We start from the raw sequence: 12,740 nt of genomic DNA, 5'->3' as shown, positions 1-12,740 counted from the left end.
TTTAATCTCGAAATTTGGTTTAACTCAAAAGCCAATTATCCGTTATGACATTAACCCTCCTATCACCATCCTATAATTGTTTAAGCAATTTCTGCCTGAATTTGTAAGGGTTTGGTTAGATGTCAGCCTGGATTTTGAGTAATAAACATATATATTACTGTCTTACTATGTGAGACATCTTTTTCAGATTTTTTCTAGGATTCCATTTTATCCAGTGTTTATCAAGTACTCTTTGAGTTAAAGTTGAATTTCGAGGTAGAATTTTCAGAATTTCATAATACTGGGAAACATTCTCTGACCTAATCAGATATGGACCTCAGCAACAACTGTTCTATAAGAGTCAGGTGACAGTGATGTCTATCTTTGATCCTTAGACTTATTTAATTCTAAAAAGTATTTTTACAACTAATACCTGACTGGATAGGTTTCACAGCACTGCTTGAGACTCCTCAAGTTAACTCTTCACTTCCTGAAACGCATTTTGCGTCCAAAGGGAATGAGCAGATTACCCAAGGCTGATTGTCCTAACACTTCTAGTCAGCAGCTGAGGCTGACCTCTAGCGAACCCCCCATGATGTGACACTGTTGTCCAGGTACAGGTGTGCAGCCTACAAAAGGAAAATGCATTTCTGGAGCTAAAATTTTTCTCTCTTAAGGGGACCTGGAAACCCAGGCTTGGTCTACCTTTTTTACTCACCTCCGGGCTCTTCTGATCTGGAGGAAGGGACAGTGGAATCTGTTCTGTTTGTCAGTCTAAATCTCTTTGTTGCAACTCTCCTTAAAGCACTTCTTTATTTTTTTATGGTAAAATACACATGAAATTTACCATCTTAACCATTTTTACATGTACAGTTATTAGTGTTCATTCCACAAAGTATACATATATCAAAACATCACATTGTACCTAGAAATATAAGTGCATTCACATTGTCATGTAACCAATTTCCAGAACTTTTACATCTTCCAAAACGGAAACTCTGTATCTGTTAAACAGCTCCCAATTTTCCCCTCCCTGCAGCTCCTGGCAACCATCATTCTATTTTCTGTTTCTGAGTTTGACTACTGCAGATACTTCATATGAGTAAAACCATACAGTAGTTGTCTTTTTGTGCCTGGCTTATTTCACTTAACATGTCTTCAGGGTTCATCCATGTTGTAGGATGTGTCAGAATTTCCTTGCTTTTTAAGGCTGAGTTCATTGTATGTATACACTATATTTTGTTAATCCATCCATCTATTGATGGACATTTGGGTTGCTTCTACCTTTTGGTTATTGTGATTAATATTGCTATGAATATGGACGGGTGTACAAATATCTCTTCAAGACCCTGCTTTCCCAGGCACACACACAAAAACCAAACACTGCATAATCTCACATGTGTGTGGAATCTAAAAAAGTAGAACTCATAGAAGCAGACAGTAGCCTGATCAGAGGTTAGGGGCAGTAGGGGGTAGGTAGGAGAAAGGGGTGATGTTAGTCAAGCGGTACAAAATTGCTAGTACAGTTAAATCATTCTCGCCATAAAAAAATGATTAGTAAAAAAAAAATGATAAGTAGGTGAGGTGGTGAATATGTTAACTAGTTTGATTTAATCATTCCACAAAGTATATATATATCAAAACATCACACTGTACCCCATAAATATAAAATTATTATTTGTCAACTAAAAATAAAATAATAAGTGAATTTTTTTTAAAAAAACGTGCTTTCAATGCTTTTGGATATATTCCAAGGAAAGGTATTGCTAGATTATATGGTAATTCTATTTTTAATTTTTTGAGTAACTGCCATACTGTTTTCTGTAGCAGGTACACCATTTTACATTCCCACCAACAGTGCACAAGGGCTCCAATTTCTTCACATCCTTGCCAACTGTTAATTTGTTTCTTTGATAGTAGTCATTCTAATGGGTGTGATGTAATATCTCATTGTAAGTCTAATTTGCATTTCTCTAATAATTAGTCATGTTGAGCATCTTTTCATATGCTTGTTATCCATTTGTATATCTTCTTTGGGGAAATGCATATTCAAGTCCTTTGCTTCTTATTAAATCAGGGTTTGTTTGGTTTTTTGGTTATTGTTTAGTTGCAGGAGTTCTTTATGTATTTCGGATATTTTTAAGTAAAAAGGGTCCTGGCTTTCTGAGGCCACTTGCATTTGTGAGCACTCAGTGTATACAGGACTGTATCAAGGCCAGAACCAGGAGTAGAAAGAGTGGCCCCAGCCACCAATTTGGGTAGAAAGGATGGAAACTAGGATGTTCATCAAGTGTTGTTTATAATAGGAAACCTGAAAAAATGGTGTCATGTTACCTTTATCAGAGATATTATTTGCAAATATTTTCTCCCATTCCATAGGTTGCTTTTTCACTCTATTGATTGTATCCTTTGATACACAGAAGTTTTTAATTTTTTCATACCCTCCAATGGATCCTCATTAAAGTTTTAAATTCTTATGTAGTCCAATTTATTCATTTTTACTTTTGTTACCTGTGCTTTTGGTATCATATCCAAGAAATCATTACCAAATTCAGTCATAAAGTTTTCCCCCCTAAGTTTCCTTCTAAGAGTTCTACAGTTTTAGGCCAGGAGTAGTGGCTCATGCCGGTAATCCTGGCACTTTTGGGAGGCCAGGAGTTCGAGACCAGCCTGAGCAACCCTGTCTCTACAAAAAATAGAAAAATTATTGAGGCATGGTGGCACATGACAGTAGTCCCAGCTACTCAGGAGGCTGGGGCAAGAGGATCACTTGAGCCCAGGAGTTTGAGGTTGCAGGGAGGTGTGATAATGCCACTACACTCTAGCCCAAGCAACAGAGTGAGACCCTATCTCAAAAAAAAATTTAGAGCTTTGATCCATTTTCAGTTAAGTTTTTGTATATGCTATCAGGTAAGGGTGTAACTTCATCTCTTACATATGAATATCCAATTTTCCCAACCTCATTTATTGAAGACTGTCCTTTCCCCACTTGTCTTGCCACCCTTGTTGAAAATCATTTGACCATATATGTGAGGGTTTATTTCTGGGATTTCTATTCTATTTCATTGGTCTATATGTCTGTGTTTATGCCAGTACCACAATTGTGATTACTGTAATTTTGTAATAAGTTTTGAAATTAGGGAATTATTCTTCTTTTTCAAGATTGTTGACTATTTAGGGTCCCTTGAGATTCCATATGAATTTTAGAATCGATTTTTCTATATCTGTAAAAAATGCCATTATAATTTTGATAAAGATTACATTAAATCTGTAGATCACTTTGAGTAGTATTGACATCTTAAAAATATTAAGTCTTCCAATCCATGAACACAAAATGTCTTTCCATTTATTTGTGTCTTCTTTAATTTCTTTCAGCAACATCTTATGGTTTTCAGTGTACAAGTCTTTCACTTCCTTGGTTAAGTTTATTCCTCAGTATTTTATTCTTTTTGATGCTATCATAAATAGTGTTATTTACTTAATTTTGATTTCAGATTGTTCATTGCTAGTGTACGGAAAGACAACTGATTTTTGGATGCTAATTTTGTATCTTGCAACTTTGCTAAATTCACTTACTAGTTCTGCCAGTTTTTTGTGCGGAGTTGAAGTCCCTGTTGATGCCTGCCAGATCTGGCTGGGAGAGTCTACTTGTCTGGATATTTCCTTACCTCACTTTCTGGTCTTCCTTGGCTTCTTATGCTGCAGTCTGACTAAGAACACCAAGGGAGAGAGCTTTACTACAAGTGCTGCCACTGGCAGGACTTTCTGAGTTGGTATTTGAACTGACAGGTGAACCAGTAATTTTAGGATGTGTGGTGGTTAGTGTTCCAAGGCTGAGATGAGACCTTTAGCTATACTGTCTCCCTTTACACACATGACATCCCACCAACATGTAGGTGAGTGGGTGTGAATAGCCTAGAAACAAGAAACTTGGACACCTTGGGAATTTCTTGGGACCAACTTGAGGCAGAGCCTCCTTTCTTGAACAGCATCCTGGTTCTCTTCCTAAAGAAGACAGACTGGACTGATTCTGCTGTGATTACTGGGCTCTCAGCCCCACCATTTGCTGCATTAGAATCCCTGGCCTATGTGACCAGCTACATAAGGCAGCTTCATGGAGATGGGTCTCTGGGAGACTAAGCCACATGTTTGGGGTTCAAAAAGCATTTGGTAGAAGAACAAGGAGTGCACACTGGTTGCCAGCAGGAACATGCAGTTATACTATTCAACCATGTGGCTTTCCAACCATGTCTCATCTCCATACTGATGCTGCCTTCCAATTCTCTCTACTTCAGGAGGGTTGAGCCTTCACATTTGATATTCCCATCTTTCCAGGGATCTTCCCACCACCCATGGGATGCTTTTATTTAGACATTTCTGCCCTGCCTCTTGAAACATCCTCTTTTTACCAAACAGAGAGTTTTACCTACAGGAAGGTGAATTTTCTGGGCCCTATCCCATCATCATCTCTCTCTGGGGGCATTGATCAGCTGTCAGAATCTCCAAGGCTGTGGGTTTTGGGGCTACTCCAAGAAGTCCAGCCTGTACTTCTCTTTGACCATGTCTCTTAAGAAACTTATACCACCATTTCTGGGTCACCTGAGGCTCATGGTTACTGTGACCTACGTCATTCTCTTGTCAAACACCATCAAGGTCCCTGTAAAGTAGTAAATAGGATATACCAAGATTCAAGGTGATGCTAGGAAACAGGCAGCATAGACCCCAGCCCATAGTGGGTCCTCATTTCAATCTCAAATTCTGTATGCCCCAGTGGTCCAGAACCATTGGGTCAGTGCCCTATGGCATGAAAATGGAAATTCTTAGCTTGAGAGATTTTCAATGTAAAAGTAGGACCAAATAGTTTCCTAGGCCATGACAGGAGTTTGAACTGACCACCATCAGTAGAAAACATCGGAGGAAGAGCAGACGAAGGATCAGATCACACTGTCCATACAAACCTCTTTCCTGTCTTGGGGGCTCCAACTCAGCTTGCACTATATCTCTTGTACATGGGGCTACATGGGTGCTGGCCCATGTGGCATGACATCTATGTGCCATCACCATCTTGCAGACCCTACCCAATGGCATAGCTGCACTATAAATTAGTGTATCATAAAGCCCCCATGGGAATGTGGAGGCCCTAGGATCTCCTCCAGCCTCTCCCAGGCCGTCTTCAGCTACAAGGGCATACTTTAGTGTCATAGCTCAGAACAATGACACAGTCTTCTGGGGTTTGATTCTCTGACCAAATGAGATCTGTCCTCCAATATCAAGGCAAAGCTATCTACATCACATTGATCAAGAGATCCATGAAAGACCTTTCTAGTCTTCAGTTCCTAAACTGGAAGAGCTCAGATCCCCCTTCATACACCATCTAGAACTCTATTCTCTGTCTTCTAGGTCAGTGGTTTCAAAGGGCTTTCCGTGCAAAGTCCCCACCCCAGAGAGCACCAGGGGATGACCAAGCAGGAGGAACTCCAGCCTTCCTCCCCCATTTTCTGTCTTCAGTCAAAGCAGTTCTGCTTTTCTCTTACATTTTGAGCTTCATCCTAATATTTTTGTTAAAACAATGTATTCCACTGATTTCACAGTGGCCTGTTCCAAGGGCACTATTCTGTGGCCAACACCCCCAGAAGCAGAGCACATCCATTGGATTGTACTCTCACCACAGAAGGTCGGTGGTAAGACCTTCTCATCTCCTGCAGAATTCCAGCCACAAGTTCTTATCCACCCCCTCCCCCAGGATCTAGGAAGTACCTCTCTGGACAGAGCACAAGATTCTGCTAAAACATATTCTGCCTGCCACCCATTAACTGCAACCCCACCCTCCACACAGACACAGAATAGACAGACAGACACCTCAGATCTGAGGTGCCCCAGGGGGCAACCTAGGCTGAATCCCACACCATCCAGGTGGAATATGGATACACACATAGCCTTACTGGAGATTCCTCCATTGTTAAGTTCCAGTCAGTCTGTTCTTCCTTTTTGCTATCACCCAGGTTCCAGTCTTTGTTATTGTTTAGTTGTAGTTCTTTACATATTTGGGATATTGACCCCTTATCAGATATATTATTTGCAAATATTTTCCCCCATTCCGTAGATTGCCTTTTTACTCTATTGATTGTGTGCACAAAAGGTTTTACATTTTCATGCCCTTGTCTCCCCTGCACTCAGAATCTAAGAACCCCCATCTGCCTAGCCAAGCTTGTCAAGGCAAGGAGTAGAGGAGTTTAGGATAGGTTCTTCTGAGGTGCAGGATTTTAAAGATGAAGCCTGAAGCCAGATTCCCACCTGCCCCTTCTCTCTCAACTTGCATGGTCAAGCACCTTCTCAAATTCAGAGACTTACCTTGGTGCAGAGAGGAGCCAGATTTTAACAGCAGGCCCTGTGGACTGGGCCCCTCTATCCTGGGCTCCCAGATAGTGCTCCTGAGGGCTAACTTGCTGAATGTGCAGAAAAGCCCTGGTTTCTAAACCCAGCTCTCCAGCTTTCTTCAGGGGACACAGGCCCAGCTTGCAGCCCCTTTCCTGCATCCCTGTCACTCCCATAGAAAGGGTGGACACAGGGAGGGTTCAGGCTTGTTCTCTGGTAGCAATCCAGGTCTATGGGCAGCACTCGTTCTCTCATAGCATGAGTACTTGGGGAAGGATCAGGGCAGGAGGACAGGGGAAGTCAGAGAGGAGGCAACAGGGTTCAGAGGTTTCCTTGAAGCTTGTGGAGGGGATGGGGTGGTGGGAGTGGGAATTAAGGAAAGGGGTTAGGGGTTCAGCAAATGTAGTGGGGGAAATGCTAACATTGGAGGCTCAGGAACCCAAGCTTCCTGCTCTCTGCAGGCCTTTGGGAGGGGCACCCAGGTGGATTTGGTGCTGGGGGTGAGGATTCACCATTCCAGCGTTCAGCGCCTGGGGATGAGGCAGTAGGATGAGAGAACTGTTTTCTGTACTATTTTAAACCCAGAATCCTCCTTGACTTGAGCGGGATGGGGCATTGATTCTAGCCACTGCTACCAGGCTGACCAGCAAGGATGTATTAGTAATACTTCTCTTCTCTCGACCCAGTCTGAATACAAAGGCCTTCTCTGAGCACCCACTCTCTTAATATGGCAGAAATGGTCTGAGACAGTATTTCCCAAACTCTAAGAACAGGAAGGTCAAATACAAGACGATGCATAGGGATCTGCCCAGTCAAAGATATCAATACTGCATCACTTCCCACAAGAGCAGCAATGAGCCTTTCTGGGTTTCCCCAGGACCCACGTTTTCCTGATGGAAATCTGAGCTGAGTTCCCTTCCCCCAGATCTGTCTGTAGGTCATCCCACCCCTCAAAGAAACCCAACCTTGGGGCCCAAGTGCCTTCTCACTCCCTATACAGTTTCCCAGAGCTAAACTGGTGAGCTACCTTCCTGAGCTCCTCAGGCTACTCTGGGAGCCCGGGAAGACTTGGGGGTCCCCAGGTCATTCCTGGCTTTGTTCCCAGAGGACCGAAAGCTGTTTGTGGGGATGCTGGGCAAACAGCAGGGCGAGGAGGACGTCAGACGCCTGTTCCAGCCTTTTGGCCATATCGAGGAGTGCACTGTCCTGCGGAGCCCAGATGGCACCAGTAAAGGTGACCTAAGCTGACCCTGGGATTTTCTGGTAACCCTTTGTCACTCTGGGCCAGATGACCCGTTGGCCCCTGTGGCCTGAGCCACTCGATCCCTCTATCCTGCCCCAGGCTGTGCCTTTGTGAAGTTCGGGAGTCAAGGAGAAGCTCAGGCGGCCATCCAGGGTCTGCACGGCAGCCGGACCATGGCGGTGAGGGCGGGTGCCCCGGCCGAGGGTGAGGCCAGTGGGGGGGGGCGGCGGGCTCCTCCCCACTCGAGCTGGGTGCCCGGGAAAGGGCCTGCCCCGGAGGGTGCTCAGCCCAGAGCTGAGGTCAGGGCCAGGGCCAGGGTCGGGACCGTTCACCACGGCCTCCCCTGCCCCGCCCAGGGCGCCTCGTCCAGCCTTGTGGTCAAGCTGGCGGACACGGACCGGGAGCGCGCGCTGCGGCGCATGCAGCAGATGGCCGGCCAGCTGGGCGCCTTCCACCCCGCGCCACTGCCGCTCGGGGCCTGCGGCGCCTACACCACTGCGGTAGGTGCCGGGCGCTGGCGTGGGCGGGCGGGGGCCCCGGCCGCTGCCCGCTGCTTGGCGCCCCCATACCAGTCCATCTTCCCCCCCAAAGATCTTGCAGCACCAGGCGGCCCTGCTGGCGGCGGCGCAGGGCCCGGGCCTAGGTCCGGTGGCAGCAGTGGCGGCCCAGATGCAGCACGTGGCGGCCTTCAGCCTGGTGGCCGCGCCTCTGTTGCCCGCAGCAGGTAGCGCTCAGCGTCTGGGGGAGTGTGTGGCTGGGAGCGGCAGGGCGGGCCGGGGCCTGACTCTGCGACCTTTCCCGCCACCAGCAGCCAACTCCCCGGCCGGCGGCGGCCCTGGCACGCTCCCAGGTCTCCCGGCGCCCATCGGGGTCAATGGATTCGGGCCCCTGACCCCGCAGGCCAACGGGCAGCCGGGCTCTGACACGCTCTACAATAACGGGCTCTCCCCTTACCCAGGTGGGCCCCCCACTCTTCCCAAATCTCCCTGAAATGGAGTGGGGAGCGTGGGACCGGGCGGGGGGGGGGGGGGTTGGCGGGGCAGGGCCCGGGTCCCTGGGAAAGGATTCCCCCTCCTTCCCTGCTGCCTCTCACAGCCTCCCACACTCCCTGAGCGGCTCACTGGACCCTGCCCGCCCGCCTTCACCGTGGGCCTTGCGCCCCTCTCTCCCCAGCCCAGAGCCCCGGCGTGGCTGACCCCCTGCAGCAGGCCTACGCTGGGATGCATCACTACGCAGGTTTCACTGGGCGCTTCGCGGCCTGGAGGTGGGGGGGTTGAAGGGCCCCAGAAAGGAATAGGGAGATTTGTGGGGGGCTTAGGCTCTGTTCTGAGGAGTCTACCCTCCCGATACCCCCCCTTTCCAGAACAACCTCTCTCGGGGTGAGGGTTACTAGGGGACTGGGCTGAATTGGTCGAAGGTGGCCAGGCAGGTGGGGCCCTGCTTGGGGGGTGGCTCCTGGGGGGTCACTGGCCACTCCCACCTCTGTCTCCAGCAGCCTATCCGTCGGCCTATGCCCCCGTGAGCACAGCTTTTTCCCAGCAGCCTTCAGCCCTGCCCCAGCAGCAAAGAGAAGGTGAGGGACTGGGGGCTGGAGATCAGGGCCTGGTGGGGCTGGACTCAGGGTCCCTCCCCTGAACCAGCCTGCTACTGTTCCTTCAGGCCCGGAAGGCTGTAACCTCTTCATCTATCACCTGCCTCAGGAGTTTGGTGATGCGGAACTCATACAAACATTCCTGCCCTTCGGAGCTGTTGTCTCTGCCAAAGTCTTCGTGGATCGAGCCACCAACCAGAGCAAGTGTTTTGGTGAGCTGAACCCCACCCCTGGGCCTCCCCCACTTCTAACTAAATGATTCCCTGCAGACCCTAAGATTGTCCCTCCATAAGGCAATGATTTCCAGAGACTGAATGTATGGCAGTAAATGGGGTCACAGACTAGTGACGGGGCTAGGCCTAGGCCAAGAACAAGCCTTATTTCAGATTTACCTGGGAAGACCAGGTATCTGGAATGTGTTCAGCCAGGTCAGGGCTTTGGACTCTGGCCATGGCAGGCAGAGTCTGGATCTGGGACCAAAGATCCCCTCTAACTCCAACCGCAGTTCTGAGGACCAGAATGGAAGCTGTGGAGGAAGATAGCCAACACATGCCAGAGAAAGACAGGGAAACATCCTGATCAACACACCAACACTCCCACCCCCCACCACACACACTCAGAGTTGCCTCTTGTCCTTCCAAGAATCACACCTTTAGGAATCTCAGGCCTTTTGCCTATGAGCATGTGTCTGCTGTACACAAACAATGGGGTGGGGGGTGGTATGTGTTTGATGGAACTGGCCTGAGGGGGATGGGAGGAGAGGAAGCTGGTCAGAGAGCAGGGAGGACCTGCCAGGCAGAGTTCCCAGCTAACCTCTCTGCCCACACCCCCCAGGGTTTGTTAGTTTTGACAATCCAACCAGTGCCCAGACTGCTATTCAGGCCATGAATGGCTTTCAAATTGGCATGAAGAGGCTCAAGGTCCAGCTAAAGCGGCCCAAGGATGCCAACCGGCCTTACTGATCTGCTCTCACTGACCAGCCACAGAGAGGTGAGTCCCTGATGGACCCCAGGCAGGTGGGGCCTGAGTGATGGGACCCTCCCAGCTTTGAAGCTCCTTTTGGGATGCTGGAGGCACCCACCTCTGAGAAAGTCTGGGAGAGAGAGAAGAGCCAGGAGCCAGGAGGAGTCCTCAGATGGAGACTCTGTACTTTTTCTTCAATCCAAAGACTGACATAAATTAGACAACATTCCTACCTGCATGGTCTAGGAGAGACAATTGCAGTGAAATGCAACCAGTCAACTCCAGAAATGGCCACAGGGGGCCATGGGAGTAGAGAAATGTACGTGGGGAGGGTCTGGGGGCTGGGGAATGAGACTAGAAAGGTAGATCTGGACCAGCTTGTGAAGAATCTTAAAGGCCATGAGTTCAGACTTTACCCTAAAGACTTTTACCCTCTTATTAGGGTTCAGACTTTACCCTCTTATTAGAACCACAGAGGAATTTAAGAAGGGACTAGATGTAAAGGCTGGGATAATGGCAGTGAACATGGACATGTGAAGAGAGATGCAAACATGCTTAGGAAGTAGGATCTGCAGGGCCTGGTGGGTGATGGGGAGAGATTACAAGTTCTAGGTTTTTGGCAGGGCCATGGGTCCATAGGATGCCCCCTGCAACTGTGGGAAATGTGCTGTCCCAGAAGGTCCACATGGCCCTGTCGAGCTCCCCCAGGAGCCCTCTGGAGGGGATGTGGGGCTGGGGTCATCTGCCCAGGACCGAGGGTCTGGCTTCAGCAGACCAGGCTGCTGCCTTGGCCCTTCTCTAGCTCCACCCCTCTGGAAGAGAGGTCTGGCGGGTCACCTGAGATGTCACTGACAGGGCAAGCTGCTCTTCCTGTCTGACCCTCCAGGGTGATTTTTGCCTTTTTCTTTCTTCCCTCTCTCCTTATCAATTAATACCCAACAACAGAAACGGAAGAGTGAGAAGAAAGGAAAGGAAAAGCACAGAAACGCTTGAGCAGCCCTTCCCGAAGGAGCAGCTGCAGACGGAGGTGGATCGGACCGAGGCTGGTGCCTGGGGCTCAGGCCACTGTTAAGGATTGTTTTTATCCCGTGGGCTGTTCTGTGCCTGCAGCACAGAGCTCAGGCTGGCAGGGCTCGAGGGCTGGCTGAGGACTGACTATCTAGGGGAACCAGCAGAGGGCGTTGGGGGTGCCAAGGGCTTCTCCAGAAGGGAGGCCCAGATTTACTTCTTTCAAAATCATATCATTCCTTAGAGTTTAGGGACCAAAGGACTATCGCTTTTTTAAGAATATATATATATATCTATATAAATTAAAACAAAGAAACAAAAATCAAACAAAAAAAAACCCAAGAAAAACAAAAAAGACAGTATAGAGTCTCATAAAAGCTGCCTTTAAATATCCCTAGGAGACAGGGTGAAAGAGACCCTTGCTAGCCCCAGCCTAGGCAGAGGGAGGCTGTGGAAAGATTGTTCTGTGTCTCATTCCCTCTTAAACCATTTCCCCTCCTTGCCCTTTTAAAAATAATGAAGAACTTGAGGTCTAGGCTCACATGCAGGTAACGAGAGAGTTATGGAAGCAGTGAACCCGCAATCCACAATCCCCAAACTCAGAGAGCATCCCTGAAGAGACCCCAGGAGGAGCTCAGGTCTGCCTTGGCTTTTGCCATCCTGAGAAGCCCCCCAGCCAGCAGGAGTGGGAGCCTCCCTTTCCTTCTCGACAGCCTTTCTTGTGAAACCACTGCTTGTCCAGCCAGGAAGAAAGAGGGAGTTTTGGCCACCCGAGCCTCTCCCCTCCCAGTCCGGATAGACAGAGGCCCTGCCTTTGGCTGAGCCGAGACACCTCCTGTTTCCCCTCCCCTTGAGCCAGCCCCAGTGTCCCCTTGCTCCAGGCCACCTTCTGTCTCTTAGTCTAAGTTTGCCCACCTGTAAAGTAGATTCAGGGTATATGTAGAGGGCTGTGACAACAGACTTGGGAGGTTTGCTACTGTATATACTGCCATTGAGAAGGGGATCATTTTCAATATGTAGAGGCTTCAGAATTAGAGGTCCCCTTTTACCCCGGACCTGGGAGGGAAGTAGATGTTTTGCCAAAATACTTCTTCATTCCTTTAAAAAGTACATCTTTCCTATGCAAGAGTGTCTCACATGTGCTTATCCAAGGTGCTTCTAGTTGGTGAGCAGTGTTCAGCTTAGAAGTGGTGTGTGCTCTGTCTGTCTGTCTTTGTCTGTCTGTTGTATACAGTGGGTGCCATATAAAGCTGATCAATGGTGGTGCTTCCTGCCTGCTTCTGTGAGATGGGCAAAAGATTCAGCTTAGAACACCACGACTCACCTTGCCTTGGTCAGCCTTTCCTGGGCCTGCAGGGCCTTGCACATATTTTTCCCGGGAGGACAATTTCCCCTCCACCCCACAGATGTGGCTCAACCTAGTCTGAGGCCCCAGCTGTGTGGGGTCACTCCAATCCCCAGATGTTGCTGAGGCCGGAGGCCTCTGATCCGATATCACATCAGGTAGTAAAGGATGTGGGGGTGGGGGTGGAGGGTTCCTCCTTCATAACAGTTTCTAAGAAAACTTGTTCCCAGCTGTTC

The 12,740-nt window shown here is 48.4% G+C and overlaps 1 protein-coding gene across 32 annotated transcripts in view; it reads left to right on the top strand.

Moving 5' to 3' along the window:
* The window catches only part of CELF6 (CUGBP Elav-like family member 6), a 30,971-nt gene extending 18,546 nt beyond the window's left edge, over nucleotides 1-12,425 (top strand). For 2 of the 32 annotated variants that reach the window (XM_045531345.1, XM_045531361.1), the window contains 9 exons: nucleotides 7,460-7,588; nucleotides 7,697-7,776; nucleotides 7,954-8,094; nucleotides 8,189-8,321; nucleotides 8,406-8,555; nucleotides 8,771-8,834; nucleotides 9,085-9,170; nucleotides 9,257-9,339; nucleotides 10,022-10,150. In XM_045531345.1, the coding sequence (XP_045387301.1) occupies nucleotides 7,460-7,588; nucleotides 7,697-7,776; nucleotides 7,954-8,094; nucleotides 8,189-8,321; nucleotides 8,406-8,555; nucleotides 8,771-8,834; nucleotides 9,085-9,170; nucleotides 9,257-9,339; nucleotides 10,022-10,150 (995 nt within the window). Of the gene's footprint in view, nucleotides 1-7,459; nucleotides 7,589-7,696; nucleotides 7,777-7,953; nucleotides 8,098-8,188; nucleotides 8,325-8,405; nucleotides 8,556-8,770; nucleotides 8,846-9,084; nucleotides 9,171-9,256; nucleotides 9,401-10,021; nucleotides 10,179-11,096 lie in introns of those variants that run through there. The other 30 variants (XM_045531336.1, XM_045531353.1, XM_045531288.1 and 27 more) reach the window with 21 other exon arrangements.
* Nucleotides 12,426-12,740: the final 315 nt, after the last annotated feature.

This window comes from Lemur catta, chromosome 1, assembly GCF_020740605.2.
Source record: "Lemur catta isolate mLemCat1 chromosome 1, mLemCat1.pri, whole genome shotgun sequence".
Classification (NCBI taxonomy): domain Eukaryota; kingdom Metazoa; phylum Chordata; class Mammalia; order Primates; family Lemuridae; genus Lemur; species Lemur catta.
This window is presented reverse-complemented; position numbering and strand designations above follow the sequence as displayed.